This window comes from Chiloscyllium punctatum, chromosome 45 (assembly GCF_047496795.1).
Source record: "Chiloscyllium punctatum isolate Juve2018m chromosome 45, sChiPun1.3, whole genome shotgun sequence".
Lineage (NCBI taxonomy): Eukaryota > Metazoa > Chordata > Chondrichthyes > Orectolobiformes > Hemiscylliidae > Chiloscyllium > Chiloscyllium punctatum.
In genome coordinates, this window is record NC_092783.1 from 9,439,180 (window position 1) to 9,461,872 (window position 22,693).

Genomic DNA, 22,693 nt, shown 5'->3' on the forward strand with positions numbered 1-22,693 from the left:
AGTCTCCCATGGGGAACCTTGTCAAACATCGTACTGAAGTCCATATAGATCACATCTACCACTCTGCCCTCATCAATCCTCTTTGTTACTTTTTCAAAAAACTCAATCAAGTTTGTGAGGCATGATTTCCCACGCAGAAAGCCATGTTGACTATCCCCAATCAGTCCTTGCCTTTCCAAATACATGTACATCCTGCCCCTCAAGATTCCGTCCCACCACCGATGTCAGGCTCACTGGTCTATAGTTCCCTGGCTTGTCCTTACCATCTTTCTTAAATAGTGACAGGTTAGCCAACCTCCAGTCTTCTGGCACCTCACCTGTGACTATCGATGACACAAATATCTCAGCAAGGGACTCAGCAATCACTTCCGTAGCTTCCCAAAGAATTCTGGGTATACCTGATCACGTCCTGGGGATTTATCCACCTTTATGCATCTCAATACATCCAGCACTTTGTCCTCTGTAACATGGACATTTTTCAAGATATCACCATCTGTTTCCCTATATTCTATACCTTCCATGTCCTTTTTCACAGTAAACACTGATGCAAAATACTCATTTAGTATCTCCCCCATCTCCTGCCATTCCACACAAAGACCCTGCTGATCTTTGAGGTGCCCTATTCTCTCCCTAGTTACCCTTTTGTCCTTAACGTATTTGTAAAAACCCTTTGAATTCTCCTGAACTCTATTCGCCAAAGCTATCTCATGTCACCTTTTTGCCCTCTTGATTTCCGTCTTAAGTATACTCCTACTGCCTTTATACTCTACCAAGAATTCATTTGAACTAATCTGTCTATACCTGACATAGGCTTCCTTCTATTTCTTCACCAAACTCTCAATTTCTTTCATCCAGCACTCTTTAACACCTACCAGCCTTTCCTTTCGCCCTAACAGGAATACATTGTCTCTGGACTCTCATTATCTCATTTCTGAAGGGTTTCCATTTTCCAGCCTTTACCTGTGAACATTTGTCCCCAGTCAGCTTTTGAAAGTTCTTGCCTAATACAGTTCTTGAAGTCTACACCGTAATTCAGTGAAACAAAGCAAAAAACAAATCCTCTGTCAGCCATCCTCACCCACTCTTTACTCACTAAAGCTCTTGAAAGTGCTGTCGCATTCTAAATTCTTGCCCATCATCCTAGAATTCTATGTCTTGAGCTTTCCACTCAGGTTTCTGCTCCACCACTGTGCTTAAATGGCTTGGACAGTCACAAATGGCATCTCATGTAAATGCAAGAATGATCAGACTTCCTTTACCGACCAACTGGGTAATTGGCCTGGTTTCATTGATGTATATGCAGTTATCGCTACAGAATTACTCATAATGGCTTCTCACCCCATGTTGAAAGCTTATTTAAAAACCACCTTTAAGGTAATTAATCTCCCAAGGTGCATGACACATGTATTAAGAAACAAAGTACAATATAGAGACTTAAGATGATTAGGCCAAATGATCCAAAAACTTGATCAAAGATGCAAATTTTCAGGAGTGTCTTACAGGAAGAAAGTAGGGTAATAACAATGAAGAGAGGTAGGGCAGGCAGATCAGAGCATGAACCCAGGCAACCGAAGGTATAATGGTGTAATTAAAACTGAGGTCTACAAATGCTTGAAGTAGAGGAGCACAGAAACCTTGGAAGGCTGTGGGATTAGAGAAGCAAAGATAAGGAGGGATGAGACCATGGAGTGATTTGAAAACCAGGATAAGAATTTGAAATCAAGATGTTGCTTGACTAGAAAACAATGTAGGTCAGTGAGAACAGGGCTGTTGGGAAGCAGGATTTATTGTGAATGAAAACAACATCAGCAGTTTTGAATTTCCTCCGGATACTCCGGTTTCCTCCTACAGTCCAAAGATGTGCAAGTCAGGTGAATTGGCCATGCTAAATTGCCCACAGTGCTAGGTGCATTAGTCAGAGGGGAAATGGGTCTGGGTGGGTTACTCTTCGGAGGGTTGGTAGACTTGTGGGGCCAAAGAGTCTGTTTCCACACTGTAGGGAATCTAATCTAATTAAATTTGCAGGTGGTTGAATGAGGAAGCTAGTCTAACTCTAATTCACAGGATGTTAAAATGGCAAAAAGAATATAATACCAGATGTACAAAAACATTGCTTCCTGATTTCACTCATAAGTGGCCTGGTTCTAACCTGGAGATTCAGCTCACTTGTCTAGATTCCTCTATTAGAGGAAACACTTTCCCTGTATTAATGCAACTCAATAAGGCCACAATTTAACCTTAGAAATTGATGCAACCTGCTACCTCCTCTTTTCTCCTATAAAATATTCCTTCAAACCTAATTCTTTGGTCAAGCGTTTGATCATCTGGTCTCATATCATCTCATAAGAATGTGCCATACTTTGTATTATAACGTAACAGTGGAGCACATTGGAAGACCCATGTAAATATTAATATTTTAACATTTTCAACTCTGACTCCTGATGGTTCCTTGTGTAAGCTGCTTTTACTTTCATCCACTGTTGTCATTCATTTGTTTGCTTAACTGCTCCCACATTTAAATCATATTTATCACAATACGACTGAAGCTTTCTCTTGACCTGAGCAGGTGATAACCATTGTTCATTGGTTTGTTGTCAATTCCTAATTCTAACTTCTACCCATTTTTTCCTACGTGCTCATTTGTTCTATGCACTATTTCTATGCCAACATTAAGATTAGAAAGGGATCTTGATCAAAGGGTCAATGGGCTAAAAAATGGTAGATGGAATTCAATCCAGATATATGGGAGGGATCACAAGGGTAGGGCTCATATAATATATGGTCAGGCCTTACGTAGTGTTGTCAAACAGAGGGACGTCCAGGTGCAGGTACCGAATTCTTTGAAGTTTGCGTCACATATACACAGGGTGGTTAAAATGCTTTTGGCACGTTTGCCTTCATTGCTCAGTCATTCAGTATAGGAAATGGGAAGTCATGTTAAAGTTGCACAGGACATTGGTGAGGCCTCTTCTAGAATACTGTGTCCAGTTCTGATCACCCAGTTACAGAAAGGGTATTAAGCTGGAGAGAGTTCAGAAGAAATTTACCAGGATGTTGCTGGATATGGAAGTTTTGAGTTATAAAGAAAGGCTGGTTAGGCTGGGACATTTTTCACTAGAGTATAGGAGGTTGAGAGGCGACCTTATAAAAATTAAAGAAATAATGAGGGGTACAGATAGAGTTAATAATAGTTGCCTTTTCCCTAGGATGGGGGATTTCATGACTAGGGGACACATTTTTAAGGTGAGAGGAGAGATATTTAGACGATAATTTATGACCATAAGACATAGAAGCAGAAATGAGGCCATTCAGCCCATCGAGTCTGCTCTGCCATTCAGTCCAAAGATGTGCAGGTCAGGTGGATTAAAATTGCCCATAGTGTTAGGTGCATTAGTCAGAGGGTCTGGGTGGGTTACTCTTCGGAGGGTCGGTGTGGACCTGTGGCGCCGAAGGGCCTGTTTCCACACTGCAGGTAATTTAATCTAATCAATCATGGTTGATACTTTTTTCAATCCCTATTTCTGCTTTCTCCCCATAACCTTTGATCTCTTTGGCAATCAAAATCTTATCTATCGCTGTTTTAAATCTACTCAATGACCTGGCCTCCACAGCCTTCTGTGGCAATGTATTCCACAGATTCACCACTCTCTGGCTGAAGAAGTTTCTCCCTTTACTCTAAGGCTGTGCCCTCAGGTCCTCGTCTCTCCTGGCAATGGAAGCATCTTTCCAACATCCACTCTGTCCAGGTCATTCGGTATTCTGAATGCTTGAATCAGATCCCCCTTCATCCTTCTAAACTTTATCGAGTACAGTGCTCATATTAAGCCTTTCATTCCTGTGATCACTCTCATGAACATGCTCTGGACGCTCTCCAGGGCCAATACGTCTTTCCTGAGGCATGGGGCTTAAAACTGCTCACAATACTCCACATGTGGTCTGACCAGGGCTTTATAAAGCCTCAAAAGTACATCTCTGCTTTTATATTCTGGCCCTCTCGACATGAACAACAACATTGTATTTGCCTTCCTAACTACCGACTCAACCTGCAAGTTTAGATTAAAATACCTACAGTGTGGAAACAGGCCCTTTGGCCCAACCAGTCCATACTGACCCTCCGAAGAGTAGCCGACCCAGACCCATTTCCCTCTGACTAATGCACCTAACACAATGGGGAATTTAGCGTAGCCAATTCACCTGACCTGCACATCTTTGGACTGTGGGAGGAAAACGAAGCACCCGGAGGAAACCCACGCAGACACGGGGAGAATGTGCAGACTCCACACAGTCAGTCGCCTGAGGATGGAATCGAACTTGCGATCCTGGTGCTGTGAGGCAGCAGTGTTAACCACTGAGCCACCGTGCCGCCCTGTTGAGGTTTACCTTAAGAGAATCCTAGACTAGGACTTCAAATTCTATTGAATTTTCTCCCCACTTAGAAAGTAGTTTATGCCTCTATTCTTTCCTAACAAAGTGCACGACCTCACACTTTCTCATGTTGTATTCCATTTGCCACTTCTTTACCTACTCTCCTGTCTAAATCTTTCTGCAGCCTCCTCATTTCTTCAACACTACCTACCGCTCCACACACATTTGTATCATCTGCAAACTTAGACAGAATGCCCTCAGTTCCTTCAGCTTGATCATTAATGTATAAAGTGAAAAACTGTGGTCTCAACAATGACTCTTGTGGAACACCACCAGTCACTGGCTTCCATCCAAAGAAGGACCCTTTTCTCCCCACTCTCTGCCTTCTGTCATACAGCTAATCTTTTATCCATGCTAGTACCTTTCCTCTCACACCATGGGCCATTATCTTAATCAGCAGCCTCCTGTGTGGCACCTTAACAAAGGACTTCGGAAGTCCAGATAGATAACATCTCCTTGGTCTAACCTGCTCATTACCTCCTCAAAGAATTCTAACAGATTTGTCAGCCATGACCACCTGTGATGAAACCGTGCTGACTTTGCCTTATTTTACCAACACTTTCAAGAATTCAGAAATCTCATCCTTCACAACGGACTTCAAAATCTTACCAACAACTGAGGTCAGGTTAATCGGTCTATAATTTTCCCGTCTTTTGCTTGTTCCCTTCTTAAACAGGGGCGTTACATTAGTGATTTTCCAGTCTTCTGAGACTCTCCCTGACTCCAGTGATACCTGAAAGATCACTACTAAAGTCTCCATATCTCTTCAGTTTTCTCCTTCAGAACTCTCAAGTATAGTCCATCTGGTCCAGGTAATTTATCCACTTCTAGACCTTTCAGTTTTTCTAGCATTTTCTCCTTAGTGAAGGCCATTGTACTCATCTCTGCCCCCGACTCTCTTGAATTTTTGGGACATTACTAGTGTCTTCCACCATGAAGACTGATGCAAAGTACTTATTCAGTTCCTCAGCCATTTCTTTGTTCCCCATTACAATTTCTCCAGCATCTTTTTCCAATGGTCCATGTCCTCTTTTGCCTCTCTCTTTATATACCTAAAAAAAACTCTTGCAATCTTTCCTAATATTATTGGCTTGTTTATACTCTTATTTAATCTTCTCCCTCCTGGTTTCTTTCTTCGCTGTTCCCTGTTGGTTTTTGTAAGCTTCCCAATGCCCTTCACTACATTATATGCTTTCCCTTTTGCTTTTATGCTGTCCCTGACTTCCCTAGTCAGCCATGGTTGCCTCATCCTCTCTGTACCATGTTTCTTTTTCCTCGGGATGAATTTTTGCTGTCTCCCTCAAATTACTCCCAGAAACACCTGTCACTGCTGTTCTACAATCTTTCCTGCTAGGTTCTTCTCCAAGTCAATTCTGGTCAGCTCCACCCTCATGCCTCTGTAGTTGGCTTTATTCAACTGTAATACTGTTACATCTGATTCCACCTTCTCCCTTGCAGAGTAAACTCTATCAAATCATGGTCACTGCCTCCTAAGGGTTCCTTCACCTTAAGCTCCCTTATCAAATCTGCCTCAGTTCACAACACTTTCCAGAGTTGCCTGCTCCGTAGTGGGCTCCAACACAAGCTGCTCCAAAAACCAATCACACAGACATTCCATAAACTCCTTTTCTTGCAATCCCCTATCCACCTGCATATTAAAATCCCCCATGATCACTGTAACTTTGACAGTCTTACAAGCCTTTTCTATTTCTTGATATATCATACGTCCCAAATCCTGACTACGACTTGGAGGGCTTTAGATAACTCCTATTATGGTTTGTACTACCTTTGCAATTCCTCAACTCAAACCACACAGATTCTACTTCATCTGACCCTACTTTGTTTATTGCCATTGATTTAATTTCAATCTTCACTAACACAGCAACCCCAAACCCTCTGCCCACCTGCCTGTCTTTTCTTTACAATGTATTTCCTTGGAAATTTAGCTCCCAGTCGTGACCTTGCAGCCACGTCTCCAAGATGCCCACCACATTATACCTCATTTAAAAAGAACAGGAGGGGCAAATTTGTTACACAGAGTGTGACTTGCGTATGGAATGACCTTCCCAAGGAAGTGGTGGATTTGGGTACAATTACAACGCTTAAAAGATATTTGAATAAATATATAAATAGGAAGGGGTATGGGGCATGAGCAGGCAGGTGGGACTAGTTTAATTTAGGATTGCATTCAGCATGGACTGGTTGGACTGAAAGGTCTGTTTCTATGCTGTATGACTCTATAAAAGGAAGAGTCTTATACAATATTCCATACACTCAGAACTCTAATCCCTATCTACATTCAACTCAGCCACATATCTGTAGTTTACTAACTGCAAATGCTTTAAGGACAAATCAGATCAAGTTTTTTTGAATCCCCCCACATTAAATTTTAACATAGTTCCCATTTAATACTATCTCACTGAAGAGCATTTTTGGTAGAAATCTAATACTTGAAAGTAATAATTTCTCAAGATAATGAAAATAATGTGTAAAATGGCACTGCTCTTATAAAGATAGTAAATTTAGCATCTACTTACAACTATATATTTATTGTGAAAACATATTTAGTTAATTCAAATATTTACTTCGAAATGAACACTTTTCAAGTAGCTATGTGGGCTATTACATTGTGACAGGTGTCAAACTTATAACAAGTCTGTAGATGTTTATTATTGAAAAGCTGTTAACATTTGCAAAATAAAACTGTTTAAGTACCTGAAAAATATTTAACATTTTTGCTCTTGATAAACCTCAGCAAATTTACATTTGTGCACCTCCTAGCCTCAACTGCATAAGCATAATACATTTTACTTTTGTGTTCAGAAGTCTGACTTCAAAATTCAATAACTTGTTAGCTAATTGCTTTACTTGTTTGACAACCTTACCTTGATGATATAACTACTAATGAAGTTCAAATCTGCAATTCAATCGATACTTCCTGACCATAATCATTTGAATGATTATCAGTAGCTACACATCAAGTGCACCCAGGAGCACAGAGCACCCAAAGGTCAAACGTGACATGATCATTAAAGTCAGCTTAATATCCGGAAAGTAAGTCAGGTACTCATTTACAAATATTTTTAAAAAAAGAGTTGAGAGCAAGCAGTAGCACAGACGACAATGAACCTCAAATCAAATAAATTATGGAGAGGGAGTGGAAGCCTTTTAAAGCGACATGCAAATAATCTGTGGGAGGAAGAGGAATTAACTAATCCTTACGTATTTAAACTCACATTATACAGACATTTTTACTTTTGCATTTATTGATGTACCATAAAAACTTTTAAATAAATAACTGTTTTTAACTTGTATATTATTATCAGCAGCCAGAACAACAGATTTATGCTTCAAACCATAGGAATGGAACAAAGAGTCAGAGAAAAGATCATTTCAATAATTACGTTCAAGATTAAAATAAGTTAAATTCTTTCTGTTACAAAAACACAGAACATAATCAGCAATTTAATTAAGATATAAAATAACGTTAAGTTGCATGATAAATGATTTATGTGTACATTTTTTGTTCTAGACAGATAATAGACCATGAGAAAGAATGAAAATTATTTTACTTTTCTTCATTGAACATGAGAAAAATAAATTAATTTTTATTGAACAAACTTTAAAATTCTACAAAATCACTGACCTGTGTTGATCTTCTGGTCTGCCTGGCCTGCCTGGATCGAGCTTTTCTCTGGGATTCTGCTTCTTCATCTCGGACAGGAGTGAGATAGGACCTGGAAGACGTCAGCAAAGTGAAACCTTTTTGTAAGTGGGCCACAACAGGCAATTGATTCTATAAGGCCAATAGAAATGACATTATCTATTTTTCCATTGTAAGCTTGAAATCACCATTGTCAGAATTTCCTAAGTTTGAACAATAAAAAGTATTTGTAGATTAATTAAGTTTAGTAGAAACTATGCATTCACAAAGTAGAATCTGTCTTTAGTTTTGCTCCAACATTAATATACCATTAGATAAGAGCTTAGCAGGTATATAAAATCAGTGACCACAGAATACATCACATTTGCAACTAAAAGTCGTCATTCATTTTATCTCCCCCCAAAAAAATCATTTGTTAGCATTATCCGGAACTAGTTAATTTTTCCTTGATTAAATTTAAAGTTTTAAAACAATCTTAATTGAAACAGACTTAATTGCTCAATTGTACCCTGCTTTAAAAAACCTAGCAGTTACAGCCCAGTAAGTAAAATGCAAATGATACCTCTTCATAAAGACCTGCATCTCACTTTCAAGGTTGGGAGAAAAACTGGAATTACAAAAAAGATTCAACTTCACAGTACACTGAAGTAACTACATACAGTTTCAATAAAAGGGAGGAAAAACCCTTGCTTTATGAAAGTCTTGGCGCTTGTAAATAGAAACAACTGCTTGACCACTGCTGTATTACATCAAGTGATGTGTATCATTGCAGCTGTCATTAAATGAATCAAGCAGCTATACACATTGCCACAGTTGTATTATGTGTTGCGTTTTCTAATTTAGTTTTTCATTTAAATAACATGAATGATTCTTACAACTCAGAAGTCAAACACAAATGCAATAAAATGCTGAAAGAAATTTCAAATGGAAATATAAATCGAACAAGCAGGACTTGTCTGCTAGAATTGGATATGATGGAATCTAAGAGTGAAAGAGCCAAAGTCACTGTGGACACATAGCTTAAAATACCAAAAGCCAAGTGCAGATAACAAGCTTCAACAATCTTAATATACTTTCAATAGGAAACAAACATGAATCCTCTTGTTCATGCAAAGGTCAAACATGCACATCTTTTTTTAATCCTGAAATCCTTCCTTTCCACAAGACAAATTGCTAAATTTGACTCCAATATTGTGGCAATAATTTGATAGTCACGTATCGAATAAATAAGCGGAAAAAGGGTAATTACATTTAGTGCATATTCCTCCAATACGGTCACTGGCTGAAGCTGCAGAAAGCTTTCATGGTTGACCATATTGACATCAGCCTTATCTGAATAAGATTAGTTTAGGACCATTAACAAAGTCTTTTATAGTAAGATGACAACAAACTGCACACTGTCAGTAACAGTAGTGAGTGACCTTCTACTCTTGCAAGTATTCAACTTTCATCTGCACATCCATATTAGGAAATGTAAGCAACTGACAGAAGGACAAATGAATGAGTGACAATTTACATCATGCTTTTATCAGTGTAGTCTGCCATTCATGATACCAGTAACAACTTCAAAGACCAACATACAAATTAGGAGCAGGATAGGCCATTCGGCTCCATCATGCCTGTTCTGTCATGCACTTAAATCATGGTTGTCCATCCCCTTGCTTGTCAAGAACTAATCCCTGCTTCCATGCCCTTTTGAAGGGAGCGTTCCAAAGACGTGTGACCCTCAGAAATAATTTCTCATCTTTACCTGAAATGGGTAATTCTTTTCTAAATCACAGGACCCTTAGTTCTAAAATCTCCCACAAGAGGAAATATCTTTTCAATATACATCCTGTCAAGACCACACAAGATCTTGCATGCTTCAGTCAAGCCACCACATATTTATCTAAACTTCAGTAGGTACAAGTATGCCTGTCCAACCTTTCTTCACAACACAGTCTGACATCCCAGGTATCAGTCTAGTGAATCTTGCCTGAATGGCTTCCAACCAATTACAAACTTTTTTCAATAAAGGAGACTCATAGTATACACAATACTCCAGGTTATCTCATCAGTGCCCTGCATAACTGAAACATAACCACTTGTACTTTTTGCATTCAATTCTCTTCATAATAAACGATAACATTCTATCGTTTTCCTAATTACTTGAATGTACCTGTATACTGATCTTATGTTCGAAATTTTTCTTGTGGCACAGCAGAAATGTCCTCAACTTCAAGCCAGAGGTTCAGGTTCAAGTCCGACCTCAAGACGGAAGTCCACGAGTATAAAGCATAATACATCCAAACCAAGTGATAAAAGAAAATGTTGCAATTTATGCACTTGGACAACCAGATCGCTAAGGTGCCCCTCCATTTAGATAATATGCTTTGATTTTACTTTTCTTGCAAATTCCACATTTTTCACATCATACTCCATTTATCAGATGTTTGTCCATTCACTTAAGCCACCTTTATCACATTGCACCCTCATGCCTTTTCCATAAAATATTTACAAAAAACATCTTGGTTATCAATAGTTTTAGTAAGCACACATTTAAACATGGCATCCAAGTCATTTACATAAATTGGAAAAAGTTGTGACCACAGCATTGATACCTGTAGCACACCACTCACTGCATCTTGTCAACCAAAAAAGATCCATTTATGCCTACTATTTCCTGTTAGGCAGACAACATTCTATACATGTCACAATATGTATAGAACCTCAGGGCGGCACAGTGGCTAGCACTGCTGCCTCACAGTGACAGGGACCAGAGTGTGATTCCAGCCTCAGGAAACTGTGTGGAGTTTGCACATTCTCCCTGCATCTGCATGGGTTTCCTCCAGGTGCTCCGGTTTCCTCTCTCAGTCCAAAGACGTGCAACCTAGATGAATTGGCCATGTTAAATTGCCCACAGTGTTCAGGGATGTGTTGGTTAGGTACATTGGTCAGGGGAAATATAGAGTAATGGGTAGGGGAATGGGTCTGGATGGGATACTCTTCAGAGGGTCAGTGTGGACTTATTGGGCCAAATAGCCTGTTTCCACAATGTAGGGATTCTATGATTCTACATCATTCTCTACACCATAATCTCTTATTTTCCATTATAACCTTTGATGCAGATCTTATCAAATGTTTTCTGGGAATTTAAGTATAGTACATCCACTCATTCCCCTTAATCAGTGGCTAGCACTGCTGCCTCGCAGCACCAGGGACCCAGGTTCAATTCCAGCCTCGGGTGATTGTCTGTGTGGAGTTTGCACATTCTCCCTGTGTCTGCGTGGGTTTCCTCCGGGTGCTCCTGTTTCCTCCCACAGCCCAAAGATGTGCAATTCAGGTGAATTGGCCATGCTAAATTGCTCATAGTGATAGGTGCATTAGCAGGGAGTAGGTGAATGGGTCTGGGTGGTTTACTCTTCAGAGGGTCGGTTTGAACTTATTGGGCCGAAGGGCTGTTTCGGCACTGTAGGGAATCTAATCTAATCTTAATCCATAAATGCTACTACTTCTAAAGAACTCTAATAGCCAAACAATTTACAAGGGATGGCATAACACCAACAGAAAATGTTGGACTGAATCTTTCTGCTGGTTGCAGAAGTAGTAACTATAACTGAAGATTTTGAAACAAAGAAAATAACGTTGTGAAATGCTATTCTTAAACCGGTCCCAGTGAAATCACAACCTGCTGTGACGAATTCTTCCTTTATAATCATTATTTGTGCAGCAGAAGCCAACATTCTGAGAGATTTAACATTTAGAGCACACTCCAGTCCAAGGGGCTGTTCTAAAGTAATTGTCACATGTAAATCTGGTTAGCTGCAAGGTTTTCTACAGGTCATTTAGGACCGTTCACCAAAGAGGAGTTTAAAGGTCAAAGTCAGTGAGTATGAGAGACTGGCCTCGTAAAATAAAGAACACTATATGCAACCTGAAATGTAAAGAGAGGAGCGAACTCCAAATATTACCAATACAGAAAGCATGAAAACATTAATGGAAAAATTGAATGATCAAAATGTACAAAATGATCACTGCAAAATATTTGCTTAAGGACAACAGGCAATTTTATTAGCTGAAAGGCAAAGATGTGTTTTAAAAATCCAGGTGATGTAAAGAGGTGACACAAAAAGAGGCAGAGTTAAGCCACAGGATTTCAAACATTTACTCTCTGCTGAATTCCTAGCCTCTGACCTACTCTTGTAGCCACTATAATTTATATGACTAGTCCAGTTTTTTGTCAATGGTAATGCTCCGATTACCATTCCAGCCTCGGCTGACTGTGTGGAGTTTGCACATTCTTCCCATGTCTGCATGGGGCTCCTCCACGTAGTCCAGTTTCCTCCCATAGTCCAAAGATGTGCAGATTCAATTATGGTAATACAACTGAAATTCAATGAACCATCGTGACATTGTCACTAATTGGAGATGGTCATTGTCTGGCATTTTCTGTAGCCTGAATGTTGCTTGCAACCTGGATAATGCCCAGGTCTTGCTGTAATTGGACATGGACTGCTTTTATGTCTGAGATATTGGAACTGGTGTTCAACATTTCGCTGAGGGTTGCACACATTTTCAGTTCTGATCGAGGGAAAGTCATATGTGAAGCAGCTGAAAATTTGGGGGGCAAGAACACTCCACAGAGAAACTCCTAGATGATGCCCTGGAGCTGAGATAACTGACCTCCAACAATCCATCCATCTTCCTTTGTGGCAGACACAATTCCAACCAGAAGAGAGCCTTCCTCAAATCCCCTTTGCTAAAGTTTTGCTAAGACTTCATGATGACACATTCCGTCAAATGTGCCCTTGAAGTCAAGGGCTGTCACTCTCATTTCATCTCTGTAAATCAGCTCTTTCGTCCATGTTTGAACCAAGGCTAAATGAGATCAGGCTCAGAGGAGGCACTAATTGATGGGATTTATGCTGCTGATGTCTAGGCCACCTGGGTAAATATCCACATTGCTGGGTAGATGCGAGTATTGTAGCTGTATTGGAATAGCTTGGCAAAGGACAAAGGAAGTTCAGTCCCTTTTCCTGTAGTCAGAATGTGGTGAGGGCCCAAAGCCTTCGCAGTATCCAGTGCCTCCAACCATTCCTTGATATTATGTGGAGTGACTCACATCAGATGCTGACTGGCATCTTTGTTGCAGAGGAAATTTGGAGGAGACTAAATTAGATCAAAGGCTCAGCACATTGTGCTGAAGATTGCTGTGAGTGCTTCAGCCTTATCTTTTGCACTGATGTGATGGAAAACCCATCCTTGAGGATGGGAAAATTTGTACAACCTAGTTCTCCAATGAGTTGTTCGATTCATCACTGCATGCGGCAGACCACAGCTTAGATCTGTTGGTCATCTGACTCAACTTTGTCTATAATTTGCTGCTTCTGCTGTTTGGTGCACAAATAGTCCTGTTTTGTAACTTCACCATTGTACCAAGGTTCAATGGTTTGACGGTAACAATAAAGTGGAAGATATTCCAGGCAAGGAAATTGCAGATTGTATGATTTTACCGCTAATGGCCTACAATACACACACAGCCCACACATGAGTTGCTAGATTTGTTCAAAGTCTGTCCCATTTACTTCTGTGATAGTGACACACACCACAATACAAGATACTCTCAAAGTGAGGCAGGATTTCGTCTCCAAGCAGACTGCGGTGTGATCACTCTTACTTATACTGTCATGGACAGATGATTCTGCAGTCGAGAATGTGGTGCTGGAAAAGCACAGGTCAGGCAGCATCCGGGGAGCAGGACAATCGACATTTCGGGCAAAAGCCCTTCATATTTGCTCGAAACGTCGATTTTCCTGGTCCTCGGATGCTGCCTGACCTGCTGTGCTTTCCCAGCACCACACTCTCAACTCTAATCTCCGGTATCTGCAGTCCTCACTTTTGTCTAGATGATTCTGCAGCAGACAGACTAGTGAGGATGAGGCCAAGTAAGTTTTCCCTTAACCACCCGCCACAGATCCAGTCTGGCAGAAATGTTCTTTAGTGTTGCTGGTGGTGGACATCAAAATCCCCCTTGTAAAGTATATTTGAGCCCTTGCCATCCTCCAAGTGTTGCTCAACATGGAAAAGCACTGATTCATCAGGCGAGGGATGACAGCACATGGTAATCATCAGGACCTTATCTTGCCCATGCCTTACCTGATGCCATGAAATGTCATGTGTCAATGTGTTGACAAGTGGCCAGAAATGAACATGATCTATCTGGGCAATTTTCCACATTGCCAGGTAAATGCCATGGTGGCAATTATACTGGAAAAGCATGGCTAGGCAGGTGTCTCATTCTGGAACATGTCTTCAGAACTATTGGCAGAATGTGCCCAGTGCTCTAACCTTCGCAGTATTCTCTATCTTCAGCAATTTCTTGAAATCTGAGTGAATCGGACTGGGGGGGGTACAGCAGCTCCTGCGCCAGTTTATATGCCATTGCTTCTAATCAATTCATTATGCTAAACTTTATTCCATAACTATGGGGATTTTGATATAACAGGCTCACTGGAATAATAAATTGCTACAAGAAATTGCAGCAAATTTCCGTATTGCTTTCTAGGTCATGGTGTTCTCAACTCCACTTAATCTTCAGCCTCTGGAAATTCAAATTACGACTTGAGACCCAGTTGTGATTGTCTGGTAATGGAAAATAGTTTGTCTAAGCAAATTGGTGTTTCTTAATAACCAATTGGGCTACATTGTATGGGTAGCTGATGTAAAGTTACATTACCATTTCTGTATATTTGAATATTTAATGTGATTCAAAATATAATTTCTGTGGCTCAAGCAAAAGGTTAGCTGCAAAGACATGAGTTTTTGTAAGGCTGTTCATGAACAGGTTTAACAATGTGGCCTGGATTCTCCTAAAGCAGTTTAGAATCACTGGACAGGATTTAACTGCCAGTGGCACATAAATAGCACCGGCCTCGTGCTTGTTAGAAAACATTTTACTGTTTTTTTTTCACTCAACTTTCCTTTCAATCAACTACTAAAAAAGTGCAACACCCCAACTTGAAAGACTTTTTGTTTTAAATATGAAGGAATAAGACTCCACACTTCATAGTCAATTTTCAAAGACAGAGAGGTTGCCTGACAGGAAAGAATGTTTACCATGCTGTTAAAGTCTACTTACATTGGGACAGATGAGTATTAATCGTTTCTCATGAAGTATATCATACAGTAATGTCGTGACATTTCATGCATTTCCTTGCTGAATCTCTTGAGGCACTGTTGTAGGAGGGTATCTCTGACAGCAACTTCCTCATTTTCACATTTAGTGATAACGATGTGTGAAGGTGCTGTGTAATTTACATACTAATAACAATGAGTGCTATAAGCCTTGTACTTTTGTTACACAATCTGCTCAACATTTTTGCAGTACTTTTGTATATAAAATTCTTTTGGGATATATGGTGACTCAAGGTTGCCTTGCAATCATTCATTTCTATTAGATTACTTTGTCATGATTTTATCTATCTACTATGGAAGAAACTTGCAAAACAATACAGATTCATGTTCTTTACCATGGCCTTTGAAGACTTTTAGAATGGCTTCATTGAGGAGGGGGAAACTCTGCTTTTCTGCATCGGGTTTTTACAAATACATTAAGGACAAAAGGCAACTCAGGGGCGAATAGGGCCCCTCAAAGATCAGCAAGGTAGTCTTTGCGTGGAGCCACAGGAGATGGGGGAGATACTAAACAAATATTTTGCATCAGTGTTTATTGTGGAAAAGGACATGGAAGAAATAGACTGTAGGAAATAGATGGTGACGCCTTGCAAAATGTCCATATTACAGAGGAGGAAGTGCTGGATATCTTGAAACACATAAAAGTGGATAAATCCCCAGGACCTGATCAGGTGTACCCTGGAACTCTGTGGGATGTTAGCAAAGTGATTGCTGGGTCCCTTGCTGAAAAATTTGTATCATCGATAGTCACAGTTGAGGGGCCAGAAGACTGGAGGTTGGCTAATGTGGTGCCACTATTTAAGAAAGGTGATAAGGAAAAGCTAGGGAACTTCAGTCCTGTGAGCCTGATATCAATGTTGGGCAAGTTGTTGCAGGGAATCCTGAGGGGCAGGATGTACATGTATTTGGAAAGGCAAGGACTGATTAGGGATTCCTGAAGAAGGGCTTATGCCCGAAACGTCGATTCTCCTGTTCCTTGGATGCTGCCTGACCTGCAGCGCTTTTCCAGCAACACATTTTCAGCTCTGATCTCCAGCATCTGCAGTCCTCACTTTCTCCTCCTGATTAGGGATAGTCAACATGGCTTTGTGCATGGGAAATCATGTCTCACTTCTTCAAAAAACTCAACCAAGTTTGTAACAAAGAGGACTGATGACGGCAGCGCGGTGGACGTGAGCTATATGGATTTCAGTAAGGCATTCGGCAAGGTTCCCCATGGGAGACTGATTAGCAAGGTTAGATCTCATGGAATACAGGGAGAACTAGCCATTTGGATACAGAACTGGCTCAAAGGTTGAAAGACAGGGGATGGTGTTGGAGGGTTGTTTTTCAGACTGGAGGCCTGTGACCAGTGGAGTGCCACAAGGATCGATGCTGGGTACACTACTTTTCGTCATGTACATAAATGATTTGGATGTGAGCATAAGAGGTATAGTTAGTAAGTTTGTGGATGATACTACAATTGGAGGTGTATTGGACAGCAAAGAAGGTTACTTCAGATTAGAATGGGCTAAGGAGTGGCAGATGGAGTTTAATATAAATAAATGCGAGGTGCTGCATTTTGGGAAAGCAAATCTTAGCAGGACTTATACACTTAATGGTAAGGTCCTAGGGAGTGTTGCTGAATAAAGAGACCTTGCTGTGCAGGTTCATAGCTCCTTGGAAGTGGAGTCGCAGGTAGATAGGATAGTGAAGGCGGCGTTTGGTATACTTTCTTTTATTGGTCAGAGGAGTTGGGAGGTCATGTTGTGGCTGTACAGGACATTGGTTAGGCCACTTTTGGAATATTGCGTGCAATTCTGGTCTCCTTCCTATCGGAAGCATGTTGTGAAACTTGAAAGGGTTCAGAAAAGATTTACAAGGATGTTGCCAGTGCTGAGGAATTTGAGCTGTAGGGAGAGGTTGAATAGGCTGGGCTGTTTTTCTTGGAGCATTTGAGGCTGAGGGGTGACCTTTCAGAGGTTTATAAAATCATGAGGGGCATGGATAGGATAAATAGACAAAGTCTTTTCCCTCGGGTGGGGGAGTCCAGAACTAGACAGCATTGATTTTGGGTGAGAGGGGAAACATGTAAAAGACACCTGAGGGGCAACCTTTTCACACAGAGGGTGGTGTGTGTATGGAATGAGCTGCCAGAGGTGGTGGAGGAGGCTGGTACAATTGCAACATTTGAAAGGCATCTAGATGGGTAAATGAATAGGAAGAGTATGGGTCGGGTGCTGGCAAGTGGGACTAGATTAGATTGGAATATCTGGTTGGCATAGAAGAGTTTGGCAGAAGGGTCTGTTTCTGTGCTGTACATCTCTACGACTCTATGGCTGAAGATTAGCATCTATGCTTTTGGGGACACAGAAGGAAACAGAAATGGATTATCCTATTGGCACTTCTGGCTGAAGATGGATACAATAGCCTTGACTTTTACACTGGTGCGCCTGCCTTCTTCATCATAGAGGATGAGGATATTTGTGGACTCTTCTCAAATTGTTTAGTGTCCACCATCATATAGCCATGGATAGTGATGTCCAAAATATTGTATCCTGAGATACTGTGTGAAAGAACAAAGAACAGTACAGTATCGGAATAGGTCCTTTGACCCACCAAGACTGTGCCAACACACGATGTTTTTCCGAACTAAAAACCTTTGTCTCTATGTGGTTCATATCCCTCTATTCCTGCCTATTCTGATCTGTCAAAATGCTTCAAACTATGCTGTTGAATGTGCTTCCACTACCTACTTTGACAGTGTATTCCAGGCACTTATCACCCACTGTGCTAAAAACAAAAGTTGCCCCCTTTTACCTTTAAGGCATGTCTCCTAGTAATTAACACTGTTGGCCTGGGAAAAAGAATCTTGACTATCCATTCTATCTACGCCTCTCATAATTGTGTAGACTTCTATCAGGTCACCCCTCATCTTTCAACTTTCAAATGAAAACAAACCAAGTTTACCCGATCTCTCCTCAGAGCTAATACCCTCTAAACCAGGCAACAACAGTTTGGTAAATCATTTCTGTTCCCTTTCCAAAGCCTCCAAATCCTTCTGGTCTGTGACGACCAGAACTGTACACAATATTCCAAATGTGGCCTAACTGAAGTTCTGTACAGCTGCAAAATGACTTGCCAATTTTTATACTCTATGCCTCGAATGATGAAGGCAAGCATGCTATATGCCCTCTTCAGCACTCATGGGCACACTTGTGTTGCCACTTTCAGGGAACTATGGACCTGTATGCCTAGATCCCCCTCTATGCTATTAATAGTTCAGCCATTTACCGTATAAATCATTCTGCATCAGATCCTCCAAAACATTCATATTTATCTGGATTGAACTCCATCTGCCAATGCTCTGTCCTATACACACACATATATCTGATCCCCTGGCAATGCTCCTCACCAACTGTAGCTCCCCCAATCTCTGCATCCTCTACAAACTTTAAATCAGGCCATCTTCATTCTCCTCCAAATCATATACACGTACATTTTATGTATCTATATATATAAAACACACATACATATAAATTTTAAAAAAACAGCAGAGCTCCCAGCACTGATCCCTATGGAGCTCCACTGGTTACAGATTTCCAATCAGAAAAACAGCCTTCCACTGCTAGTTCGTCTTCTATGACTAAGCCACTTTAGTATTCATCTGAACAACTCATAGCAGATCCATGTAACTTCATCTTTTATATCAGTCTGCCATGAGACCTTGTCAAAGGCTTCAGTGAAGTTCATGTAAACACCACCTAACATCCTGTCCTCATCCATCATCTTTGTCATTTTCTCAAAAAACTTAATCAAGTTGAGTGTCACAACCTTCCCCACACAAAGCCATGCTGCCTATTCTCAATAAGTTCATATAAAACCTATCCCTAAGAATCTTTTCCAATAATTCCCTGATTACTGTGATGCAAGGCTCACTGGCCTATAATAATCCTGGATTATCCCTGCTGCCCTTTTTCAACAAAGTAACAACACTGGCTATTCTCTCGTCCTCTGGTACATCTCCAGTGACGAAAGGATATATAAAGATTTGTGCAATGCCCCATCAATTTCACCTTGTCTAGCTTAATGCCTTTTAAAAACACTCAACACCTCTTCCTTTTTTTATACTGACATGCCCAAGAATATCAACATCCCCCACCTGAGACTCACCATGCACCATGTCCTTCTCCTTTGCGAATACCGATGACAAGTATTTATTAATGACGTCATTCATTTCCTCAGACAAATTTCCGCTTTGTCCTCAATTGGACCTATCCTTCCACAACTTACCTTCTTGCTCCTTTTGTAAGCATAAAATGCCTTCAGATTTTTCATAATCCTGTTTGGCAAAGACATTTCGTGGCCCTTTTTAGCTCTAATTCCTTGGTTGAGTTCTTTCCTACTATCTTTGTATTCTTTGAGAGCTCTATCTATCTTTAGTTTTGTAAGTCTTACATATGCCTACTTTTTCTTTTTAACTCTTGTCATTCAAGATCCTGAATCTTGCCATTCTTAACCTTCATTTTCACAGGAACATCCTATTCCCTAAGTCTAATCAACTGACCTTTAAAGATTCCCATGTACGAGATGTGGATTTACTCTCAGAGTGCCCCCAGTCTGCATTCCTAAGTTCCTGCCTAATATCGTGCTAGTTTGCCTTCCCCAATTTAGCATTTTCACTGGAGGACCACTCTTATCTTTATCATAACTAAAAACATACAGAATTACGGTCACAGTTCCCAAAATGATCCCCCACTGATTCTTCGATCACTGGCCAATAGTATGACCCCTTCCCTGATTGGACTATTTACGATTTGGAGATGCCGGTGTTAGACTGGGGTGTAAAAAGTTTAAAAATCACACAACACCAGGTTATAATCCAACAGGTTTAATTGGAAGCACATGAGCTTTCGGAGCGACGCTCCTTCATCAGGTGATTGTCCTCATCACCTGATGAAGGAGCGTCGCTCCGAAAGCTCATGTGCTTCCAATTAAACCTGTTGGATTATAAGCTGGTGTTGTGTGATTTTTAACTTTGGACTATTTACATTTGCTTCAAAATCATCCTAAACACACCAACCAAATTCTCCCTCTTCCAAGCCCAGTTCCAGTCAATATAGGGGAAGTTAAAATCACCCACCATAACAAAGCTGTTATTTTTACTATTTTTCCATAATCTGTTCACATTGCTGTTCCTTTATCACTCAACAATTGTTGGGAGATCTGTACTACAATCCTATGAAATTGATTGCAACCTTGCAATTCCAGAGCTCTAATCATATGGCTTCCCTGGATAAGCCCTCCATGGTGTCCTCCCTAGGTGTAGCTGTGATATTCTCCCTTATCAGTAACACAACTCCCCCACATGTTTAATACCTCTATCACACCTGAAATATCTAAATCCCAGAACATTAAGTTGCCAATTTTGTCCCTCTCTCAACCAAGTCTCTGTAATAGCTACAGCATCATACTTACAAGCCTTCATCCAAACTCCAAGTTCATCTGCTTTACCTGTTATACTCATTGCATTAACAAAATACATTTCAGATCACCAGTCCTGTTGTGTTCAGTTACCGCACCCACCATCTGTGCTTCCACTTTGTTTTACTGACCTTGGTCTTCGATTCCTTGTTGGTCATTTTACTTGCTGACCTACTGCACTGGTCCCTGTCCCTGTCCCTGTCCCCATTTCTTTCCCTAAAAGAATATTTGTAAATCAGATAGGTTGTGAATCTGATAGGTTTTTATAATATTTGATAATAGTCAGATTTATTTATTCAAATCAAATTTCATAATCTGCCATGGTAAGATTCAAATCCATGCTCCCAGACGAACCACCTGGGTGAATGAATTCCAAGTCATGATTATTCTGCCACTTTCTCTCCCTAATGATAAAAAGCAAAACACATGCAAAGCAATTTATTCAGCACTGCCCCAAGATTTGGCAGGGATACTGGGACTGGGAAGTTTTATTTCTTTCCCTGGAAACAATGACTGTCCGTTTTACTTCCCTTTTGCCCTAGAAGTGTGTAGTCACAGTTCCATATCTCTTCATTGCTTGATCTGCCACTCTGTAATCTCTATTTAAGGATAACGGAAATGAAAACAAACTCTAGGGCTCTACAGTGGTGCTCACTGGCTTCCAATACATTACACACTGTTGTCTAATAATCAGATTTGCTTTTTAAGTTAGAACTTACACATACAGCAAGCTGGTTGAATAGTCTACTTCAAATTGTTCACACAATGATCTTTCAATAATTTGAATAAAGTACTTTATTCCATTCCTGCCTAAGCAACAAGAGCTTGTATATAAAGAAATAGTAAATAAGATCAACAGGCAAATCAGAGGCTTTCAAAGTTTGACAAAACATTTCACATATTTACCCACAATTTTCAGTATTCCACATTTAAACAACAACCTTTCTGATCGTAATATTAAAACTCTTGTTCATATGTTTGTGTATAAACAAAAATATGAACCAAATGAATTGGTGCATGCATCATTTAATTATTAGCTGCAAACTTCTGGTCGTGGAGCTTGAAGATAATTCTTCCAACAGCCACTAAGTGGTGCACTAGAGATTGGTATAGTAAGCAAATGAATAAAGAATATTTTTCTGTGATTCAGAAATCATAATTGTTGGAACGAATGCAAAAATCAGTGTATGTTACACAACAAAAGATATATATAGCCAATTTTAATGGCAATCATATATAGTTCTATCTACTGGAACAACCTCAAGATGACTAATTTTTGAACCAGGAGATTGATTTTACTAAAGGACACAGAAGGATGTGTGTCGCCCTAAAGGTCAAGGTTAGATTAAATTAGATTAGATTCCATACAATATGGAAACAGGCCTTTCAGCCCAACAAGTCCACACCAACCCTCTGAAGAGTAACCCGCCCAGAAACATTCCTCCTACCCAATATTTACTCCTGACTAATGCAACTAACAGCATGGGCAATTTAGCACAGCCAATTCACCTGACCTGCACATCTTTGGATTGTGGGAGGAGTCTAGAGAACCCGGAGGAAACTCCGCACAGTCACCCGAAACGGGAAACGAACCCAGATCCCTGGCGCTGAGAGGCAGCAGTGCTAACCACTGAGCTAACCATGTCGCCCTGCATGTAATGGAGGCAGGTTCAGTGGATGTCTACAATTGGGAATTGGATCTTTATCTGAAAAGAAGCATTGCAATGCTTCTGGGAAAATGTAAGAGTACAGGTCTAACTCAGGTTTTCTTGCAGAGTGCTGGCACAGACATGGTTGTGATACTCTGTCATCTTGTGATTCTTTGATCTCCATCTAATCTTTTCTGTGTTGTTCTTTTCACTTTGTCTTGATTAGTTATCTCTCGGTGTTTCTCCCAAATCTTATAGCATTCAAATATGTATTTTTGTTTCTTTATCTGCTTTACTTTGACTTTCACCTCTGCCTTTT

At 40.4% G+C, this 22,693-nt stretch overlaps 1 protein-coding gene across 3 annotated transcripts in view; it reads right to left on the reverse strand.

Moving 5' to 3' along the window:
* The window catches only part of LOC140467148 (protein phosphatase 1 regulatory subunit 12A-like), a 271,396-nt gene that overhangs the window by 100,079 nt on the left and 148,624 nt on the right, over positions 1-22,693 (reverse strand). For all 3 annotated transcript variants that reach the window (XM_072563240.1, XM_072563241.1, XM_072563243.1), the window contains one exon: positions 8,072-8,162. In XM_072563240.1, the coding sequence (XP_072419341.1) occupies positions 8,072-8,162 (91 nt within the window). The remainder of the gene's footprint in view (positions 1-8,071; positions 8,163-22,693) is intronic.